The sequence below is a fragment of the Muscardinus avellanarius genome, assembly GCF_963383645.1.
Source record: "Muscardinus avellanarius genome assembly, chromosome: 1".
Taxonomy (NCBI): domain Eukaryota; kingdom Metazoa; phylum Chordata; class Mammalia; order Rodentia; family Gliridae; genus Muscardinus; species Muscardinus avellanarius.
Window position 1 is genome coordinate 48,476,142 of NC_137786.1, and position 24,675 is coordinate 48,500,816.

General features: G+C 37.3%; 1 protein-coding gene across 8 annotated transcripts in view; it reads right to left on the reverse strand.

The window, feature by feature from the left end:
* Positions 1-24,675, reverse strand: part of PDE4D (phosphodiesterase 4D) — a gene marked incomplete at both ends in the record, with an annotated part of 1,145,009 nt that overhangs the window by 4,279 nt on the left and 1,116,055 nt on the right. For 7 of the 8 annotated variants that reach the window (XM_080701741.1, XM_080701740.1, XM_080701742.1 and 4 more), the window contains 5 exons: positions 7,372-7,471; positions 9,017-9,181; positions 10,453-10,551; positions 11,053-11,225; positions 13,381-13,474. In XM_080701741.1, the coding sequence (XP_080557867.1) occupies positions 7,372-7,471; positions 9,017-9,181; positions 10,453-10,551; positions 11,053-11,225; positions 13,381-13,474 (631 nt within the window). Of the gene's footprint in view, positions 1-7,371; positions 7,472-9,016; positions 9,182-10,452; positions 10,552-11,052; positions 11,226-13,380; positions 13,475-19,149; positions 19,198-24,675 lie in introns of those variants that run through there. The other variant, XM_080701747.1, reaches the window with a different exon arrangement.

Here is a 24,675-nt window from a genome sequence, read left to right on the forward strand (position 1 = left end):
TTGAGGTCATAAAAGACTCAGGACATATCACAACAGAGGGATTTTATGATTTTATCAGAACTATACAAATGAGAATTGGACTATCTAAAATTTTGTTCACAAGCTACAAGAACAGAATGATTAAGAGAGGTAGGAAATAGATGTGTAGGTGTCATTGTTTTGTTTGTTTCTGGATAAAGCAACCATGTTCACTTACACAATGCAGTATGTGGTTATGTCTTAACTTTAAAAAGTATTTGTCTATAAATGATTAAGCATACATAACTAAAAAAACATTAGATCTAGGTTCTTAGCATATAATAATATATTTTCATAGTAGAGTCAAATTAAATAAAAATATTGAAAGGAAGGCATACTGTTTGCTAGCTGGATAAATAATGCTCAATTAATCTATTTAAGGAGTAAATATGCATGCAGATAAAGGGTGTTAACAGAAAAATGAACATGGCTTTACAAAAGCTTCAACTGGTTTATATGCCCCCTGATGAGAAATGCAAGAAATTAAGGCCATTGAGCCTACAGAAGAACAAGCCAAGAAGCTGTTATTGAAAGGAAGAGGGAGATCTGCAATGGGAAATTTGCAACAGGGAGTTCTACTCAACAAATAAATAAAAGAAAACAAAGGTGGGCTTCACCTGGGGCGAGGTCCCAGGGCACTGGTCCAGGGCTAAGGCTGCCTGGGAAAGTGACAATCTCTTGACATAGGACAAGCCCAGATTGGTCAGAAAGGCCACGGAGGCTACCTGTTGTCCTGGTGGGCCTCTGCAGCCTCTTCAGGCTCTGAGGCTGTCACAGGTAGGTGTGATGACTACTGAATTTTAACTGAATAAATGTTAGCATTTAATAGCCTGAATGTCAAGGTAGCCATTTAACTTTCTATTCTTTTTTAAGACTGAAGGCATATTGTCACATCTAAAGGCAAAGTTAGATTCTGTAGCTTCTCAATAAATTTCTACCAAAGATGCTAATCCAGTACTTCTAAGTAGAATCCTTGAAGTTCAGGAACAATGAGAAATTTGCTTTCATACTTTGGTACAGCTTATATATAAGTTTTTGTTGAGACCCTTCCAATTTCAAGTCAAGTAAAATCACTTCTTCCATGAAGCCTTTCTAGATGACCACAACAGAACTTCTCCATAGCTCCTGTCAACTCCTCCACTATTTTATACTGCTCATTGGATATTTATCACATTTGCCTTATTTGTCCTTTTTATACTCGTTCTAGCTCCTTAAAGATTTAAGACCATAAATAAAATAAAAGTTATTAATGGAATATGCTTGGTAGCCTGGTTTCTCGTGGGCACTTCAATTCTTCCTAAATTATAAAGCTAAAAAGGGAAAAGAAACTCATAATGCACATTTACAGAACCTGGGAGTTAGGTGTCACAGTAAGTGGTTTCTGTGAATTATCTTATTTAACCCTCATAATTCTCTTAGGAAGATTCTATTGTTACAGCCATATAAAAATGAAAAAAAGTAACATCCCAATGTCACCTGGCTGGCAATTACTAGGGCCAGTACCTAAAAGTGGTTCTTCTCTGGAGCCTTTACCTTATACTATTATTATAGATGCTTTAAAAACAGAGATGACAGTCTTGTGCAGTAAATATTAAAAGTGAACCAGAAAACAATAAACATAGTCCACTTGGTGCCTGGCATACAATGATTACTATATGAGCATTCTCTACTTTATTGAGGGACTGTGCATACTTTTATAAGCCCAAAGCCACCATTTTATTATATATAGAACACCTATGTTCATTTGTAAGAACTATTCTGGATCATCAAAAATAAATTATGCACAACATAATGCTACTAATGAAGGTAGGAAGACCCCTTTATTTATATGTTTCTTTCTACTGAGTTCTTACTAGATAGGGATGGGGGAGAGGCAGATACCACCACAGAATCAATTCAGAAAACGCATCCTTAAAATTCTCTTCCTCTACAATTACTCTCAGTACCAAAATCTCTATTAAGGGTTCTCCAGGGAGATAGGACCAGTAGGATATATATATTTCTGTATATTTATTAAAGAAGTTGGCTCAGGTGATTGTGGAAGACAAGAACCCCCAAGATCTGCAGTATGTAAGCGGGAGAACTAAGGAAACCAGTAGTGTAAGTCAGTCCTAATCTCAAAGCCTGAGAAAGGAAATGAGGGTTGTAGAGCTGGCAGGAGAGGAGAAGTTTAGTGATGTAAGTCCCTGCACAAGAATCAGAAGAGTTAGCCAGGTGTGGTGGCGCACACTTGTAATCCCAGCATTCAGGAGGCTAAGACAGGAGGATCATGGTTCATGGACAGCCTCAGCTACTTAAGTGAGGACCCTTGCAACTCAGTGAGACCCTGTTTCAAAGTAAAGAATAAAAAAAAGGCTGGGGGGTGTAGGTTGGAGGTAGAATGCCCCTAGGTTCCATCCCCAGTATTGCAAAAAAAAAAAATATTTAAAAATACAAATAAAAAAGAATCAGAAGAGTTGACATTGAGAGCTAGAGAAGATGGATGTTTCAGCTCACATCCAGAGGGGAAGGAAAGTGGTGGTGTTAACTTAATATTGGTACCAACATCAAGGATTAAAACTGGCTCACCCCATCAAGTTTTCTACTCTATGTCCCGCCCTGAGTCTTCTTCACAGCACTGAGCACCACCCCCTGCCACACATTCACCTGTTAACCTCTGTCTCTTCCAGCAGATGCAAGCTCTTAGGAGCCAAGGCTTTGTCTTGTTCATCATGGATCCCTAGTGCCTTTGACCCTTAGTAGTCTCTGAAAACATTCTTGTTGAATAAAATAATCTCTGTCCTCATCCCTACTTAATCACATTTGTATAAAATGAATTTATTCTTATTTGGAAGGGATTAGGTTTACACAGAACGAAAGAGTTCTCTATAGAATCCACTAGTAGAGCTATGGAAGATATGTTTTAAAATAAGATCCGAGAAAAAAGTGTGTGTATTGGTAGCTAGATCTAGTTTCACCTTAATATGATTCAATGCCTCTCTGCTTTTAGAAACCAGAATACATATGCTTTGAATACATGACTAATGTAAGTAATTTATCCTCTTTCACCCCCAAACATAGGCATCTTTGCTAGAAATAAAAATGAGTCTCCTTCCAAGTAAAATTTAATGCTATAAATATTCTGTACTTTTGACATTGTTTTATTCTACTTTATATTTTTAGAAAATAAAGCTATGAAATTAAATTAATTTTTATAATAAATACCTTCTGCCATGTTATATTCACAACTTTATGATGTTATTTATATTTTATGAGCTTAATTACCAGTATTGTCCTTTAAAAAGACTTAGGTAGATCCCCACACAGAATTACAATTTCTCTGTCACACTCCCTACACCCTCAAATCATTCGTTAAAGCTTAACCAACTCTGGAAGCCAAAGTCTCTCTGCTTTAGAACATCTACGATACTCACAGTGAGTGTAAGCATAGCTGGTATTAAATAATTTAGCATCTAAAACTAATACACATGAAATGAGCCATGAGAACTATGATCACAATTAGGAAGCAGGAGCGTAACTGTACTGTGAACCAGCCAGGTGTGCCTAGCGCCTCTTCCACATCAACCACAACACCATGGCCCCTGCCTTGCTGTGTTTCTCCAGCCTCCTCAAAATGAGACTGGTAACCTTCCTTATAGGCTGACTAGAACTACAAAATCCAGGTTCACCCTTTGGCTCTGGACAGGTTGGAAGCTCCATCTTTGTTCCAAGAGCTCATGGATGCTAGTGTGACTCACAGATCCTCCATCTACTCATAAAAGAAAAAATGCAAGGGCTGGGGATGTAGCTCAGTGGTAAAGCCTAGCATGTGTAAGGCCCTAGGTTCAATTTTAAGTACCAGATACAAATTAAGAAAATAAACTTAAGTCTATTTAAAAAAATGTTTGCTGTGAGTTAAAAATAAACACATGCCAGGTGTGGTGGTGCACATTTGTAATACCAGTACTTAGGAGACTGAGACGGGAGGATTGAAGATTTGAGGATAGCCTCAGCAAATAGTGAGACTCTCATCAACCAAGTAAGACCCAGTTTCAAAATAAAAACATAAAATAGGGCTGGGGGTATAGTTCAGAGGTAGAATGCCCCTGGGCTCAATCCCAGTACCACAAAAATAAAATAAAATAAATGCATAATATTGATATGATTACTTCACAAAGTTATTATCAGAAGTTTATAAGTTAATCTAGATTCCTTTATTTTATGCTATGAAGATAAAACTTATTTGTATTACTGGCTGCTAAGGCTCTTCTGTGTTCTAAGACAGAAATTAAATGACAGCTCATATGATCCTTAGCCAGAAGTTAACTACACTATGATCAACCCGTGGACACTTTCATGTACCAAGTGACAAGCTAATTTATGTTCTCAGAATAACAGTCTCATCACATCCCAACTCTAAAAAACATTAGCGATGCCATCACAGCTGTGCAAAGTGTGAGCATCTCTGTGTTGCTGTGGTCCCGAAGAAAGGAGGCTGTCACAATATCACTGGCCTCCTGGGGCAGGATACTTCTGCCCAAGGTCATCAGAAAAATGACCTTACATGGCCACATCTGGCCATTCTCTGTATTTATAATCATCTCCCAATTTCTCCATTAATTGCTCAAGTGACTTTCAAACTTCAGAGGGCAACAAATTTGTCTATGAACCAGGACTGTGCTAGCTTAAATGCCAGACACCACCGACGCCCCGATGTCCAACAGAATCCCCCAGGCTCCAGCCTAAGTGCCTGTGCCCTTGGAAGGTTGACAAGAAAGAACAGAATTATCCTTAAAAAGTACACCGTATTACTTGACAGACTGTGGCTATCTTATCAGTTATCCTAATGTGTTCTCCATTCTTATAGTAATATAATAAGAGAACATACAATATGCTGAAGAATAGAATTCAAAGAAAACATACGAGTCTGAATATTTGATGTCATGACTTTAAGGAAAACAATATCTTTCTTAAATATCAAACTTAAAAAATGTTTATGCATTTCTTATAATCCATAATATCAAGAACAGATCATCACATACATAAACATCAAAATATTAAATCAGGCCAGGCCCATGGAAAGTACCGGCATGTACTGTACCATTTGACCTATTTGTGCTTTTCAGAAAAGACGCAGCCTACTCTCAGCACCCTCCCACCCCAACCCAGGGAGCGCTGATTAATATTTATATATTTATATTTATTTGTGTATGCTCTGATGAGTCCTAAAAGTGCTCCATTACAAGTTTTCATGTGGTAGTTGGAACATGAAATGCTGTCCTCTTTCACTTACATAAATAAGCTCCTAAATCAAGCTTCTAAAATTTACTAACACACACCTTGGGAAACTCATGACATTGCCATCCTACTTCATATGGGTGACACTAGTGTGTACCTTTTTATAGGGTAATAGAGAGGCTGTTAAAAGACATAAAGATAGGGTTTTTTGTTTAGTTGTTTGTTTTGTTTTGTTTGCTTTTTTGGTGGTACTGAGGTTCCTAGAAGCCCGTCTACCTCCAGGCTACACTCCCAGACCTATTTTTATACGTTTTAAATTTGGAAACAGGGTCTCTTAAACCAGCAGGGCTGGCTTCAAACCTGCACGATCCTCCTGTCTCCGCCTCCCAAGCACAGGGATTACAAGCCTGTGCCACCACGCCTGGCTAAAGATATGTTTAAATAATCCTAAAGTCTTAGTTAAATCTCTCCAAGCAAGGTTTCATTTCAAGTCTCTCTTTAAGCTGGTGCAGTGACCCACACCAGTAATTCCAGCACTTGGGAGGCTGAGGCGGAGGATCACAGGTTTGAGGCCAGTGCACCCTAACTTAGCAAAATGTTGTTTGAAAATAAAATTAATTTTGTTCATTTTTATGTCTGAATAAAATTTCATTGCATGCAGATACCATATTGTTTTTAATCCATTCATATACCTAGGTTGTTTCCATAATTGGCTATTCCAAGTTGAGCTGCTATAAACATAGGTATGCAAGTGTCACTATCATATTCTAATTTTAACCAAATTATGTCATCTTCAGGGAAATGAATAGAACTAAATAATATTATACTAAGTAAGATCAGCCAGTCTCAGAAAGCCAAGGATCATGTTTTCACTCAAATGTAGAAGCTCAAAACAGAAAACAAAAGGGACTTTAGATGAGGAGAGACCAACAGAATAGAGGACAAATTGAGGGAAGGAAGTGGGAGACCACTGGGGACCAGAAAATGAGGCCGAGGAAGGGAACAGTTCAGGTAATGTTAAGTCCACTTTTGAAGGTGTTGCTATCGATCTTAATAACATGGATGGGATGGGAGAGGAGAGGAGGAGAGAGAGATGTATATGTATGAATGTATTACTCTGATTCTCACTATCATGTATAATTACAATGCACCAATAAAAGAATAAAAATAAAAAGAGCTGGGGTGTAATTCAGAGGCAGAGCATCTTTGTGTTCAATCTCCAAGAAAATACACACATACATACATACACATACACACACACACACACACACACACACACACACACTTTAAATCTGGCAATAGAAGAAATAAAAGGTAAGCACACAGATAAAGAAAGATCTTGATATGACAAAAACATTTTTTAACAACTTTGCATTTTTCTCATATATAAAATTGAATTTCTAATATTCGCTGGGAGAGAACTAAATCAAAGCATATTTTAGATATTTACCTGTTAACTTCAAGCGCCCACTAGACTTTCTACGAGCCTAAGCCTTTTTCCCACGTCAGAGGTGGAGCAGTACCTAAACATTCCCTACCGAGGGTGGTTGTGTCAGAGATGCCCATTTTGAACAGGCTGTCATTCCTTACACGATAACTTCTTACATGGTGATAGGTCACCAGTTAAAAAAGGAAAACTGAATGACTAAAATACTAAATTAAGAGTTACCCATGTTAAGAGACTTCAAAAGGAAAGATGAGGGCCAATCATGGCGATGCTGGGGAAGGAGAGGTACCACTTCTGAAGAGGACCAAGCGATGACCTACAGAGTGAAGAGGGCTTGGCAGCATTCCATCATAACCTTTGCTGTTTTAATTTAAAACTTTAAGGACAGAATAGCTATCTAAATCTTTCTTTGTTCACATTTTCACTTTTGAGTACCCTTCTCTCGTGACATAGCGAACTATCCTTTTTAGAAAAGTACTGAAATATATTTTTAAGCATCATAATGCCTCATGGAATATAATGAATAGCTTTAGAGATAAACTGCATTAATAAACACTATCACTAAAACTCATATTTACACTCTTCAAAAGAACATTATGGCTTTGGGAAAACCTGAATTTCTAAAGACCACAAGTCATTCTAAAAAACACAAAGGAAAATTTTGTTCTATAAAGATAAACTTGGCTTACTTGTATTGATCAGAAATTGATTTGACACACCAGGATGATCTACATCATGTATTGCACTGGCAAAAATTGCTGCAAGAATCTCCAAATCTGTAAACACAGCCTGAAAAATCAGATATACAATTAATATTAATATTCTTTTATTATATGAATGAAGTATAAAAAAATGAGACATAACTTCCTAGTATTCATATGAAAGATAAAACTTCAATACGTATCATCATTTATTATAAGCAATCTTTTAGTTAATGATACCTATACACTTTCTAAGTATAATTTTTAAAATTTTTTATTCTTTATTTTAAAACAGGGTCTCACTGAGTTGCAAAGGGCCTCACTAAGTAGCTGAGGCTGCCCATGAACCCAGAGCCTCCTGTCTCAGCCTCTCAAATGCTGGGATTACAAGCGTGCACTACCACACCCGGCTGTAAGTATAGTTTTTGAATAAAATATTTTATCTAATAATCTTATATTTTATAATCAAACATTTCCATTTATTGTATTTTTAAAATACTATGGAAAGATCATCTGAAATTCTCTCTTCAAAGAAAATTGAAGTTAAATTTAAGTTAAATAACATTCTGAAAATGTACAAAAAATAGGAAGATGAGCAACGGCTTTCTTTTCTTTTCTTTTAATCAAACCAGCTTTTCTCAGCCGCAGTAGTATTGACATTTAATGCTGGATAACTCTTTGTATTAGACATTATAGAATGTCCTATACAATTCTAGGACCGTTAGCAGAATTTCTGTCCTCTATTCATAACCAGAAATGTTTCCAGACATTTCCAAATGTCCCTAGAAGACTGGAGAGGGGTAGAAAGAAGAGAGGTCATATCCAGTTAAGAACCACTCTTCTAAATGATGAGGTACTAACACCATTTCATAATGAGAACATTCTAAACTATAGACAAAAGAGAATCTTTCCCTAAAACGATTAAGGAAATTAATTTTTCATTAAGCACTTCATAGAATAACAGGATTTCAAAAAATTAAAGCAATATTTTCTTCTAATAAATTCAGTGGAAAATATCAATGCATTGCTTATATTTTATAAAACAGTCATCCTACGAACTCTAAATTCAAAAGCCATTAAACTAAATTTCAATAAAACAAGGCAATCAATAGCCAATAAGCGTGATGTGCTCTCTGAAATGTCCACTAGATCATTTCATAGCATCAATATCACAGACAGTTGGATCCATATCCATATGTCTTTGACCAACTCTCTCTGTGTGTGTGTGTGTGTGTATGTGTGTGTGTGTGTGTGTGTGTGTGTGGTACAGGTGATTGAATCCAGGAACATTCTACCTCCAAGCTACTATTTTTTATTCATTACTTTGGAAGTTGAGAAGGGCCTCACTAAGTAGGTGAGGCTGGCCACAAACCTGTGATCCTCCTGTCTCAGCCTCCCAAGTACTGGAATGACATGCATGCACTACCATGTCTGGCTTTTTGATCAGCTCTCACAGGCAAAATTCATCAAGACTCAGCTGTTTATTAGCTACAACATTTCCCCCCCTATAAGTCAACATATTCCCAATGAAGCCAATTATTCTCTGCACCCCAAAACTGTTTGATACAAAAGTTTAAAAAGACCTTTAGAAATGAAAAGTTCACTTTCTTGAGCTTTTAGAAGACAGATTTACCTCTAAAGCAGGTGTCGATAATAGCACATGAGTAGACTGGACGACATCTGCAGCGTGGATGTTGTTGTGATAAGCCACATCAGCATGATAATGGTCTTCCAGAGTCATAAGATATGTAATTAAAGTGTCTACTGGAATTTTAAATGTTTTTAATAAATCCCGTTCCTGTAAGAAAAGAAATCCTTTTAACATTTTTATCTTTATTTTTAAAAATACATAAAGTTTCACAGAATATTAAAAAAAAATCAAACACCAGTATTGTCTATAGATAACCCATGAATGTGAAAATCACTTTCCAAGTCTAATGAGAGAAATAGAAATATTTGGGAAGATTGAGGGACTCCGGGGAAAAACTCAGAATGGATTTGATCTTCTAGAGTCCCACAGTGTTGTATCCAAACTACATGATGTTATAAAATCTCTGTGTCCCATGATTGTGCTGGCAGCTACAGCGGAGATTCCTCAACTCAGCCCCTGGATCACAGGGTCTGAATCTCAGCATTTGCTCTAAGGCTGACGCTCCCCATGCCAGTCCCAGCAGATAGGCAACACCCTCAGTTTTTCATTTAAATTGCACCTCAAACCGGGGCAAGGCTCCACCAGAAAAAGTAATGGATATGGAAAATATGCCAGAAGGCAAAAAAGTGCTGGGAAAACTACTTCCTATGGTTAGTCAAGCAGGGGGGCTTATTCGTTTTTCAACTAGGCACTATATTTTCAATGCAAGTCAGGATCATGGTAAGGATTTTTAAACTACTGAGGTGATGAATCGCCTCAATTCTCCCATATCACATATTTTTCTCAAATGGAAAAAGTAACAAAATTGAAGCCAGGCATGCTGGCACATGCTTGTAATCCCAACGTTTGGGAGGCTGAGACAGGAGGATCTTGGTTTGAAGACAGCCTCAGCTACTTAGTGAGGCCCTCTGCAACTCAGTGAGACCTTGTTTTGAAATAAAGAATAAAAAATAGGGCTGGGGGTGTAACTCTGAGGTTGAATGCCCCTGGGTTCCATCCCCAGTTCCACACACACACAAAAAAAAGTAACAAAATTGTTTTGTGTTTTATCCACACTCCCCTTCCTGTACCTTTGTTTGTCCCTTGTGAAAGGAGCGAATAAGGGGGAAAGGTATCAAAATAAACAAAAGAAGCTGGGTGTGGTGGTGCACATCAATAATCCCAGTACTTGAGAGGCTAAGAGAGGAGGATCACAGGTTGTGACCAGCCTCAGCAACCTAGCAAGACTCTCACCAATAGAGTGAGATTGTTTCAAAACCAAACATTAAAAAGGGCTGGGGATACTGCTCAGGGATAGAATGTCTCTGGGTTCAATACCTAGTACCACACACACATACACACACAAAGTGGAAAAAAAGAAAAGAAACACAAGAGGAGTCCCTGAATGAAAGAAAAACGAGAGAACTTGACCGTGATACCTGGAAAATGGTGTGCATGATAACAGTCAGAGGTCGGTTACCAGACAATTCCGCTATTCTGAACACATGAAGACCCCATTTGTTCACATCTTCTAGTTCCTGTCGTTTGAAAAAGATACCAAAAAATTACAAAGTGAAAGAACATGAGGTAATGAACATGAACATTTAAGAACTGCTGACTTCAATGGAAAGCTTGTCACATTTTTCTTAAAAACAATGACTTCTTTTAAATGTAGTGGATATATGATGAAAGTACAGACAAACTTTAGGCAAATTTACTTATAGGTACTGGAAACTTAATAGCATTGATTAACCTTAGGATTTTGACAATATATCATATTCACATATTCTGAATATCAACTCAATGCATTTATTAATTTCTACTCACAGGACCTTAACTCTTCTAAAACCCAGAAGAGAGGATAAACTTTTAATACTTTAAGCCCCCAAATCAAAATAAAGATGCAAAAAAGTAAGAAACATGTAAAAAAAAACCCACCTGTCTAAATCTATATATAAATAAAACCCAGGAATTTACATAACATTATAAAAAGTTACTTTCTTTAAACAAGAACCCACATACATAGAATTTCATCTTACCTTGGCCAGAACATCTTCTTGTTCTGTTTTAACCCCAAACCTTGGGATACTTGAATTGGTCAGACTAGAACTATGCATCAATTTCTTGACTCCACTGATCTGAGACATTGGTCTTTTCTTTTTCTCTTTTTCCTTCTGAGTTGGAGAAGGAATTTCCACTTCATGTTGCTTATCTTAAGAAATTTAGAAAATGTTCTATATTTATTATTAATTCTACTTAGTTTTTTTAATTCATAACATATATAACTAGACAGGTTGTAATTGAGCACTATATATTCCAAAAAATTTTCCAAGTAATGCTTTTCCTTATAGGGCTGAATATTCACAATTTGATATAGCCTTAATTTAATATATCATTTGAAAGAAGATGGAAAGCCCTGGAGAACATTATGTTAAGTGAGATCAGCCAAGCACAGAAGAAGAAGATACATATGTTTCCTCTAATATGCCCAAACTAGGAAACACAAAGAATACCAGAGGGACTCCAGATATTGAAGGGGAAATACTAGCTAAGTTTGGATGGTAAGATAGGAGAGGAGGAAGGCCGGACTTGATTAATAAGGGTCTACACCTGAACATGTGTAAAATTATGAATAAGACATGGTTAACCTGGACAACCATTGGTGGGGGGGGGAATGGGGGCAGGGGGGAGGGCACCAAATATAGTGTAAATGTATACTATTTATGTTCAATAAAAAAATTGTTATTAAAAAATAAATAAATAAAAACTAAAAAAAATAATAATAATACCCACATAAGCAAAATTTAGCAAATTTTGATCCACTGCTATTGAAATTCACTGACAGGCTTGAAAACTGCTCTTGGTAAGTAAGGACTCACAGTTTTCATGTTTTAAAATGGTGGAAACTCTGAACACAAATATACTAAAAAAAAGTAGTGTATAAACCTAATAGCTAACTTAAATAGGTCATGCTATGGGAGTTAAAATAGCATTTTTTAATGACTGGATTACTTCTGCTACTTTCCATTTTTTTACCATTGTGAGATGTTATGATGTAAACAGGGCTAATGGAGACCACAGAGAATCCCAACTATTATTTGATAAATGAGTTTGTACATGCTCTGCCTATTGTGTTCTATCATTAAAGACATCAGAGGATCAGAGGTCTGGGTACATTTTTTTTTAAACTGTGATTTTGACCCCCAAAGCACTGTACTCTGAGTGACACCCCCAGCCATATTTTATTTTTTTATTTTGATACAAGGTCTCACTATGTTGCTAAAGGCCTCTCTAAGTTGCTAAGGCTGGCCTCAAAACTGCCTAAGTTGCTGAACCTGGCCTTGACTCCTATCTCAGCCTCCCAAATATTGAGATTACAGGTGTACTCCACCAAGCTTGGCAGGTCTAGGTACCTTTACCCATCTATTATTTAAAGTAGTCAACGACTCTAACTCATGCTTGCATATAGTACACATTTAATAAATGATTATTTGGTGATGTGCTAATTATATATTATAGCAATTTTGTTTTGAAAGGAACTCTAAATCAAGAAGATGTCTGAATTACTGACATTTATTTGTTGCAGTTTCTTTCTGCTGATGAGGTTGAGAGGTTGTCCCAGGATACCATACTCTCAACTGTTAGTTGCAAACTTTTGTGTGTGTGTGTGGGGGGGGGGGTCTGGGGATGGAACCCAGGGCATTTGATCTCTGAGCTACACCCCCTGCCCAATTTTTTATTCTTTATATTGAAACAGGGTCTCCCTGAGTTGCGGAGGACCTCACTAAGTAGCTGAGGCTGTCCGCGAACAATGGTCCTCCTGTCTCAGCCTCCCGGATGCTGGGATTATAAGCGTGCACCACCATGTCCGGCTAGCAAACTCTTCTTTTAACAATTGTACTGTATTTGCCCACTGGTTTTCCAGGTTTGTTGCCTATTAGACTTTTAAGGCATCAAGGGCAGGAACCATTTCTAATTTGTCATTAAATACCCAGTGCCCAGCCACTGGCAAGATTTAATGAAAATTTGTCAAATCATGCATAGCTAAATAAAATATATTTGACAGTTTAGTACTATGAAAAATAATTGACTGGGAATATAGGTCAGTGGTAGAAAACAAGAATGTGTAAGGACCTGGGTTCAATCTCTAGCACCAATACATATATACATACAAACATAAAATGTACTTTGGCACTCTAGATTATAAGGCTTGGAGGCTTATAGTCTCAAATTATTAATATGATGAATAAAAACAAATACTTTAACACTTATTTGGTTTCCAGGATGAGCTGACACTCCAATTCCTCCTCAAAAACAAACAAACCAACAGTTCAAAACAATTTCAGATTGCATACACTTATGCTCACCTAAGAATGTGCTTGATATATATTCTGATACTTGATTTCCAGACCGACTCATTTCAGAGAGATGGGTGAGCTCCCGATTAAGCATCCTTTTAAACTGAAAAACAGCAACAACAACAAAAAGGTCAAATGAAGTAACAGAAGAAGAAATGCTTTATTTGTTTTAAAACTTTTATTGGTGCATTACAGTCTCTCATTATAATGCGGCTCATAGTGATAGTGACCGACACGCACACAGCACTTGGTGTTAAGGGGAGATTTAAATGAAATAACAGAAGCAAGACCTGGGACAAAGGAAAATATGCTCACAGAATCTTTACATTGTCTTGACAACTTAGCACAGCACTATCCAACACAGTTTTCTATAATGATGGAAAATAGCATAGTCTATGTTGTCCGTGACAGTGACCATTAGGCACATCTGGTTACTAAGCACCTGAAATATGGTTAGTATGAGTGAGAAATAGAATTTGGAATTTCATTTTATTTTAATCATTTTTTTCCATTTAAAGAGTTACATGTGAGTAGTGGCTACCATATTGAGCAGCACATATTTCACCACTCTATGATATTAAATAATGGTAAAAAAAGAATGAAAATAGGTAAATTATTGTATTCAGAGGAAAACACAATTGATAAGAACACAAAAATGTTGGCATGCTAGTGAACATGATATATTTTTCTCAATTAGTTTCCTCATAATCAGAAATGAACATATAGCCAGGCGTAGTGGCTTGTAATCCCTGCATTTGGGAGGCTGAGACGGGACGATGTGGTTCATGGACAGCCTCAGCTACTTAGTGAGGCCCTCTGCAACTTAGTGAGACCTTGTTTCAAAATAAAAAATAAAAAATAGGGCTGGGAGTGTCGCTCAGAGGTAGAATACCCCTGGGTTCCACATCCAGTACTGAAAAAAAAAAAAGAATATATAATATTGGCCAAAGGTTAAATTTTTTTTATCCCAAAGGAAAACTGAATAGATTTAAGTATCTCTTCAAAAATATGGAGAAATAAAATATTTGAATAAATACTATATAGTGTTTCTTTTTTAATCTTTTCTCAAGTAGGAAGTGTAAGACTTATTGGCTCAGCATTCAGAATTTACCAATCCATTTCCCAAGTCATGAAATTAAAAACAGGTCAAGTTTTCATTATTCTACTCCATTAATTTGCTACTTATTTTACTGAGGTCATACTACCTATTTTATCCAAAGACATAAGATTCTATAGTTCCTATTCATCAGTTCCTTCTTTAATGTGTATTCCTTGACTCTAAAAATAGCCCCACTAGGCCTTTTAATATGCCTTTGCCATTACTCTTAGCACAGGAAAATAATATGTATATCTTAATATATAAAATAACTACTCGATTACTAGTGGCTAAAGTAACTACTATATACTTGACCAAACAAAGGTAAATACATTTTACTCTAATCTTTAGCAGCATTTTAAATTTTGAATTTCACTATAAATTCTCATTTTAGGGGGGAGCAAAGATGATCTTTTAGAAATGTTTGAAATGTAATTCTTCCTCATTGTTTAATTAGTTTATTTAAAATATTCCAAAAATATTGCTTCTCTACATAATTTATACAAAGATGGCCTATCTCTATACAGTTTGACAAGCCTTTCCCAAAGTCAATCTTACTGACTGACTAAATTAGATAAAAGAATTCAACTCTCACTACAAAGCACTATAGAAGACCAAAAAAAAAAGTTCAATAAACTAATGGATAGAAGAAATGTACAGTAGCATTCTCTTGTGTCAAAAATGAAGAGCTAGCCATGATCGATACAAATTCTAGTTGTCAATTTACAGGCCTAGGAAGCTTATTCTCCAAATAAAAAATACAAAGTTTACTTTGCTTATATATATTGATAATTTATGTTAATTATAAAATATACAAGCATGATAGAAAATCTAGAAAGATGTATAGAAAAAGATATATATAAGTCCCAATGATAACCATAGATAATTAGTGACTTCTTCTCTGTATATATTTGTTATTTTTTAAGTTGGCATCCTATAGTACACAAAGCCTGGTTGCTGCTTGTATTCATTTAGCATCTACTAAAGAAACCTGAGACTTTCTAAGAATATTCATAAGGAATTTATGATAGCATTGAAATTTTTTGTTCATTTTATCAAGTTATATTTTCTTGAGTAGATGATAAGATTATTGACTAATAACTGAGCTAGTAGAAAGTATCTTGTATTTTGCCTGGCACATAAAAAATGCTCAATATTATTTGAGTTATTTTTCCTAGCTCCTTCATACCACTCAGTCCTTGACTTCTGGACCTTTTATACTGATGACTGATTTTTACCATTACCTTCAAATGAAGGATTCAACTGTAGTTATAATTATAACTAGCTGCTCTTCATCCAATTCCATAAAAGATTTTAGAGTATATGGGAAACCATGACTGTGTTTTTTTTTTTGTTTGTTTCTTTCCTTCTTTCTTTTACATAAAGAGGATTAAACCCAGGAACATTCTACCTCTGAGGTATACTTTCAGGCCTTTGTATTTTTTTGCTTTGGAACAGGGTCTTGCTAAGTTGCTGGGGTTCTTGATAACTTGCTGAGGCTAGTCTTGAACCTGTGATTCTCCTGTCTCAGTCACCCAAGTACTGGGATTATAGGTGTACCTCACTGCAGCCAGCTATGGCTTTGTTTTTAAAAACATACTATCAGGTGTAATTTCTGACAGGTAAGACGAATCCTCGCTTAACAGATAAAATTCACCCTTGGAAAAATCTATGCGTTATAACAAAACACATTCAAAAGAAAGACTGCTATAAACATTTTAAGCATATATCCAATGAAGTATCTCTTTGACCTGACACTCTCCATGTTATAAGCTAAAAGTCGCTATTGAAAACTACCCAGTAATGAGACATCCTTTTATTTTAAGGTAGGTATGGCTTTCAGCCCCTCAGCAATCTGTAGAGGAAAGGCTTGTACCACCTTGCAACTCTCTCAGTGCAATGAAACAACATGATGCAAGCCATCTCGGGGACCCAGGTTCTCCATAGAACCATCTTCTAACTTGTACATAAACTGGTATGAGAACTATGTTGTCATGTGCACAAGCACAAAGAATGCCATGCTGTCTGAAGATATACTACACAATTACTGCATTTTTCTGGAAGAATACAGAGTATGGTTTTTTTGTTTGGCAATTTGCCTATAAAATTCATCAAAAAAGCAGTTAGAACAGATAACTCAGGCAAAAAATGCCAGTGACAAGGATCTATTGTGCTGACTAAATAAATGAGACTGCATATCCCACTATTTTACATCATATAAATGGACCTCAGATTACTTTCCTGTCTTTGTCTAAAACACACACACAAAAACATGGGTTGCAGAAACCTTTATCACACACCTGTCTACCAAGGCTTGAAAGATGCTTCAAAGAAGTCAACATTTCATTTCAACAAATTCTAGCCGACAATATTTGAAGCAACACTCTCTATTGCCTAGGAAGGCAGAATGAGGGGTTTCCTAAAGGCAATATTCAGAGTCAATGAAGTTAAAACATAAAGGTATTTTCTAAAAGGAATCAAAATTGTTTTCCAGTTTTGCTGATCTAAAACTCTTGGTCTAGCGAAGCAGAATTAATAAATACAAAAATGACCACGGCATTTTCTCAACTGTAGCTGATTTTCCAAACTGTCTTTAGAATAAATAGCCTGATGCAAAACAATATGCTAAACCATTCAACACATATTTTTAAATGTAACTGGAATTTCTCTCATTTTGAGATAACTTCATAGCATCTTTAAATATAATGATATTATCTGTGGAGAGGGAAAGGATATTCTTCTTGGAATCATTATGTCCCTTGATTAATAGATTTAGAAAGGAGACACAACATTGAACTATTTTTCAATAAAAAAATTTTAATTGAGCATTTAGTTACTGTCTAAAGTCACCTCTAAATATTTTCTGCTGATGAATTTCTCAGAAATTTTGGTCTGATTAGCTTGAAAATACTACCTAGAGTCATGGTTGCAACTAAGAAAAGAAGAAGATCTCAAAGTCCTTTGTTCTCATTATGCAGCACAGGATCTGAGAAGCATTCAAGGCATTACAGAAAGTGAAAATGCAGCTGAATTGGAACGGTGTATTTTGCACTTTAGAACTCCAGTTCTCCAACTTATGTTTTGCATTTTAGATCGCCAAGGAAGCAAAACAAAATAATAGAACAAATTAAAATATTCTTAAATGTAATCCTCTGTATATCTGTGGCATGCCAGTGTGTTACTGGGTGTATTACTTATCCTTCTGGTATATACTAAAGGTGGTGGTACAGGTCAAACAGTAAGAAAATGGTTACTTTTTTCCAAATAGCCTTCTAAAAATCATATGAATATGCTGTACTGTGATGGTGATGCATTACAGGTTTGGTCAACATCAATATTGAGAGCTATTTAAGTGAGTACTGCATTGGCTACATAACAATAAATCCTTAAAAATGCATGGAATTAAAATATATCTGTATCTTCCCTAAGCTTTTAGGAGTATTTTTATTAAAAAAAATAAACTATGCTACCCAGTAAAATATTTCCTAAAAAATAAGTACTAAAATACTCTATTTAGATTCTTGGAGATATTGTTCATAATTATAATATAAACATAAAGTCCTTAAAATGCATCAAATATGAGCTGGCTACAAGCTAAAAGATATTAATTCACGGGGAAATATAGGTGTTTCTCACATTACTTTCTATATTTATAGGTATTTTTTAAAAAAAATTAGCCAAGAAATGGCTAGCAGAATTCAACCACTAAAAAAAACGTTTAAATACATTCCTAAAATTTGAATTATCTATAGATTAAAAAAAAAAAAACAGGTGAAATCATGGCTACTTAGACAACCAAAACCAAAATAAGTTGTTCAGCTTTCTTTAAAATCTCAAAAAGCAGAGGGAAAATTTTTTTTCATAAAAAAGAAACAAAGATTAAAAATTTCAATCTGAAAGTCCTTAAAACAATAAAAACGCATCTTTAAAAATGTCTATGAATGGCTCAAATATTCACAGATAAACCTTGCCTTCTGAAGTGATGCTTCCTTTAGAACTTAATAGGTTTTTCTATTGCTCTGGCTTCTGGCATAGAGAGAGACCACAATGCTAGTTGTACCACAGGCAGGCAGAAAGCCTGTCAGCATGAGCACAATCTTATTACATCTGGTGTAATTCATCTCTTGGGATGAACGAAAGTAACAATGTCCTACATATTTCCTTCCAGTTTCACAGGTAATCTGGTTTTCATTTTAATAGATACCAGTCAAATCCTATCAGTTTGTAACATCATCTACAGCTGTACATCAGAGTGAGAGAAGCTACTCTTCATCAGTTTAAAGTAGCACAGATGTTTTGAAAGAGTCACAAATTAATTGCATAAACTTTAAGTGCTACATACGAACTGGAATTCATCAATTAGAATAAGAAATTTAGCCCTATAATTTTACTTGTAATGAATTTATTTAATTACCTTGATATTTTAAAGCACAACTCAGACCTATACCATATGACAAAAATAACTTCTGCACATACAAAAGCTATTTTAACAAACAACACCTAATAAAAAGTTACGCAAATCCTATCGTGAACAATAAAAAACAGATATTTCTTTCTTAGTCCATGTCTAAGGGAAGAATATAGAGTTGCATAGAAAGCTTAGACACCATTACAATTTGTTTAAACTATCAGTTATGTAATCAGGAATAATCAGGAGTTTGCAAAGGTGAAATAAATCTTACCTTTATGTAGCCCCAAGACACTGACAATAAATAATTTGCTTCAGGCATTTTTGATTAATTATATATATTTGACAAATATGTTCTAAAATAGGTATACCTTCAAAACCTTGATACTTTAACAATCTCCACAAGCCATGCAGCCGTGTGGGATTTTAAAGATTTTCTGTAGTTAACTATACATAAGAATGTCTCGGATTAGGTTCCATCCAGCCGTCTTCCCATTGAATACATGCCATTTGTAAAATTCCAGAAAGGAACAAAATTCAACAACTATTCTGAATAAAGAAAATCCATTTGATAAAGGAATTGCTAGAGATCTAAGGGTCTGCATCTTTCTCTCCCAGAGTTCCAGAGCCTAATGAATAATGTATGTCAAGATGCTTAGCTGCAAGAAAGACTAGTTCTGTCAAAAGCTACCAAATAAGGAACTGCCAGGAAACCAGGAAGAGTGACAAGAGGCCCCGCCACAGAACCCCAACTTCTGCACCAATAACTTTCCTCCCCTGGTTCTTCCAGGGCAGGGGGGCGTGGCCGTGGCCCAGGCTGCCTTGTGATTGGCTGACGAGGGCGAGCCTCTGGGAATAGAGGTTTTCCTCCTCCCCTGGAGAACGCCATTTAATAATGGTCTCCCTGCAGCTCACTAGCTGCAGTGTGAAAAGATGAATGGGGCTTTCCTCTCGCAGAGATGGCTAATGACCACAGAACTATTCAAGATCCGCAGCTCCTTCTTAAACAAGGACTGCTAGTGCTCTCTTGGAGCCATTGCTACGAATTTTTATATTCTCAGCCTGCTCTTCTAAATAAATGCTGCTCTGAAAACGACAGCCATGCATTTTAATTGCCTCCCTCTCTCACTTCCAAAATAAGTGGCTTTCCTGGTGACGTAGGCATAACCATGTTTTATGCTTCCCCTAGCCAACATGAAAGCATAGAGATCTTAAGATCTGACCCATGCCCACAGTTCAGGACTGGAAATGATGCTCTCCCTGGCCTGCGCAGCAGGGTTGCTCCGGGTGCCTTTTGTGTCTAGTGTTCTGCAGGGCAGTCTACGAGTTCCGCGATCTAAAGGTCTAGATGGTTTATTATAAATCTGATTAGGGAGAAAAGGAATCGGGAGATAATCAGCTGTGTGAGGATAAAGAATGCAGTATTGTGTATAAATTTCAGGATCTATATTTTGGTCAGAAGAGCACATTTTTATGGCTATACACAAAGTTAAGACAGTTAAGTGGCTTTTAAGAATACAGAATTATACTCCAGAGTATACACCTTTTATGAGGGTTAAATAAGAAAGCTAAATTCTTTTTTTTTTTATGGTAGTGGGGGTGGAACCCAGGGGCATTATACCTCCGAGCTACACCTCCAGTCTTATTTTTTAGTCTTTATTTTGAAACAGGGCATCACTGAGTTGTAAAGGGCCTAAGTAGTTGCTGAAGTTGTCCAGGAACCACCATCCTCTTGTCTCAGCCTCCCAAATGCTGGGATTACAAGCGTGTGAAACCACGCCTGGCAAGAAAGGTAAATTCTTTGAGAAAATAATCTTTCTGTATAGTTTGGGAAAGTATTACTTTGCATTCTACCCCAGAGGTACTCCTTCAGCTTTCTTTTTTTGAAAGAGGGTCTCACTAGGTTGCTGAGGGTATCCCTAAACTGCTGAGACTGGACTCAAACCTGTGATACTCCTGTCTCAGCCTCCCAAGTACTGGAATTACAGGCATGCCCCACCATGCTTGAGTACTTTGTACATTTTATACTGCCTTTCTACTGTTCCTTTTTCATTCCCACATCCATCTTCTCAATCCAAATACTCAGAGCCAGGGCGAGAGAAACAGGAAGTACCCTTCCTTCTCTGATTCTACCATAATGACACTTGGAGAGAGAGAAAAAAAAAGATTTTCCTAAATTCACCCCAGTAGTAAATAAGAACACAAGACTTCAGTCCTAACTTGGAGACTGGTTACCATGGCAGTCAGCCTTCACGCACGAGCCACAGCACCCTACCATGTTGAATCTGAGTTGCACTATGCAACCAGCAAGCAAGGCTGTGACTGCCCAGCTCAAATCATAAGAAGCCTTGAAGCAGGGCAGCTCATCCACCTGCCTTCTTCCCTTTCTTCCTTCCTTATGTGTGATACTGGGATCAAATCCAGGGGTCCCCTTTCTATTTTATTTTTTGGAGAAGACTTTCTGTAAGTTGTGGAGGCTGGTTTTGAGTTTCCAATCTTGCCTTAGTTTGCCAAGAACTGAGATTATAGGCATGTGCCACTGTGCCTGGCTTTTCCTTGTTTACTTTGAATGTGCTATTAGGATCCCTGTGGCAATGTGTAAGAAAATCTGCCCACTCTGACACTACCATGCTATGAGGAAGTCTACACAAACTTCACGGAATGTGGAGAGAGAGAGAGAGAAACAGACAGACAGATAAATAGACAGACAGACCACATAAGCACAAGTGCACACACCTGTCTGGTTTCTGGCCAGACCTGAGAAGCGGCCTCCATGCTGGTCATCCAGCCCAGGTGAGCTGTTGGGTGACTCTAGGCCCAGCCACCATCTGACTGTAGCCACATGAGGGACCCCAAGTGAGGATGCCTCGCCCAGCCTAGGTTACACACACAACTACGGAAACTAGGGAAAATAAGTTGCACGTTAAGGCTCCAAGTTGGAAGGTATTTGTTATCATGCAATTAATAGCCACAATAGCTATTATAAGGGTTAAACGAGATGATGCAGGCAAAGCAATTAAAACGAGGATACGTCATGAATGATAAATGGATAACAGGTGAGGATGATTACACCAACTCTTTGCTTTTGCTTTCTGTTTTAATACCGCATGTTTCCTTTCAGCTGTATTACATGACTCTTCCCTCAGGCCCAATAATTGCATCTCTGCTCAGGTTCTTGCCTCTGGCTTTCCCCGGTCGGCCCTACCCTGATCTGGACTGCCAGATCAATTGTCCTCAAATGCAACTGGGCCTGTGACTTCAAAGCTAGAAACCGACAACGGGGCACGGCCTGCTTCCTCACATCCACATTCCTCGGTGGGCTCCAAATTGCCGGCCCTAGTCCCCCACGGCAACGCTGTTTGGGCCACTCTCTATGCCTCTACTCTGTTCTTGGCAGACTAGTATTCCCCTTTCTCTACAGCACAGCAGTGAATCCTACTTTCCTTCTTGGTACACACTCCTTCCCCTTCTCTGCCTGCCTCAATCTGGTCTTTCAAAGTCAGACTTAAGTCATTTAAATACCTAAAGACCAACTACTCCAGTCTTCTCCAAATTCTAACTATTCTACATTCATCTCTTTATTCAGTAAATATTTGTTAGGCTCTTACTATATGATCAACACTATACTGAGTACTGGGGACAGAACAGAAACAGAACCAAGGTTTTCACCTGAAGCTCACATTCCGCAACTAAGTTAACAAATATGTAACACAGCTCGGCAGGGGCAGGTGTGGGCTCCCCAGAGCAAACGCCTCAGGCAGAAGGGTGCGAGCTAGTGAGCTCCCCGAGACCAGGGGCTGTCATAATCTGTGACTAGGTCCAAATCACGCGCCATGGTGCTTCTCAGCCACCCAGGCTCACCGCCCCCTCCTGCTGTTACCCTCCATCATCCATTCTACCCATTGACAAGCTTCAGCCTAGGTTATCCTGTGTGTGTGTGTGTGTGTGGTGGTGAGGGGGTACTGGGGATTGAACTCAGGGATGTCCTACCTCTGAGCTACATCCTTAGCCCTGTTTATATTTTTATTATTTTATTTATTTATTTATTTATTTATTTATTTATTTATTTATTTATTTATTTATTTATTGGTGATACTAGGGTTCCTGGAAACCCTTCTACCTCCAGGCTACACTCCCAGATACATTTTTTTTTCTATATTTTTATTTGGAAACAGGGTCTCTTAAGCCAGCGCGGCTGGCTTCAAACCAGTGTGATCCTCCTGTATCCACCTCCCAAGCGTGGAGATTACAAGGGTGCACCACCACGTTCGGACCTGTTTCATTTTTGAAGCAATGTCTCACTAAGTTGCTGAGGGCCTTGCTAAATTGCTGAGATTGGCCTAGAGCCTGCGATCCTCCTGTCTCAGTGTCCCAAGTACTGCTTGTTACCTTTTTATTTTTATAAACAATGCTTTATAGCCTGAAATGTGATTCCTAAATAATTCCTATAAATATACTTTACTAAATATACACATACAACCTACTCTCCACATAATTTAAAAATAAAGATAACGGTTTATTAGTAACAAAAATTAAAATAATTTATATTAAATAACACGAAATGTAAATACGCGTACATCATAATTTCAAATAACAGTCAAAACTTTAGATTTTACTATTGCTGACCAGCTGTGTGACCTTGAGTGGGTTATTTAAACTGTCCATGTCGGTTGACTCCTTGGAAAAAAGGTAATGTCCATTTTATAGGGTTATTGTAAGAATTAAATTAGAGCAGATTCATGAAGCCCTTAGAACAGTAAGTGCTATGTAAGTCAGTGTGCCGCTGCCACTTCTCTGATATGGGAGATTGCTGTGAAAACCACAGCAAAATGAAAATGAATGCAGGAGCGTTATAGTAGAAGGATTTTTTTTTCTGAAAAAATGAGAACGTCTCCTAGAAAAGCTTCAAATATAACAAAGCACAAACTTCGGTCAGTATACACTATTGCTGCAATACCAAAGGAGTCGGTATTGATCCACCATATAAAAATATTTGGTGTAGCTATATAAGAATGGGATTGTAGCCGGGCGTGGTGGCGCACGCTTGTAATCCCCGCGCTTGGGAGGCAGAGACAGGAGGATCGCGCAGGTTCGAAGCCAGCCGCGCGCACTGGCTTAGGAGACCTGTTTCCAAATAAAAATGTAAAAATAGGTCTGGGAGTGTAGCCCGGAGGTAGAAGGGCTTCCAGGAACCCCAGTACCACCAAAAAAAAAAAAAAAAAAAAAAAGAACGGGATTATATGCACATTGTGTGTCTACTGCAATTAAAAAAATGTACCTTCCCTCAGTAGGTGTTTCTGCTTTTCTGATAACCCTCCTCAAATTCTCTACATGCCAGTTTGCTTCTATTTCTCAGTCCTTAATAGAGACCCCAAGCAATGAACAATCTGTCTAGACTATTTTATGACAGTTCAGGATACTCTGAATTCTGCAGAAGGAGTTAATTTTGATGCATTAACACATGCTGGTATCACTGACTTCATGTAATACTGGTCAAGACAGAAAAGCCACAGCTTTTAATAGGGAAAAAGAAAAATCAAAATACAAGGAAACTGGGGTTCAGAGAGGTCAAGTATCTTGTTCAAGGTCAGAAAGACAGGAAGTGGCAGGGCTGGGGTTTGAACTCAGGCTCTCTCTACTCTCAAGTGCCCAAAACAGAAGGCCAGACACAGAAAGACAAGCACTGCATGGGCTCTCTCATGTGAAAAGTAAAAAACATGGACTGGAAAGCAGAAGAGTGATGATAGGGATTGGGAAAAGGAGAAAGGGGGTGGGGAAATGCTGATGTCACTGATTCACG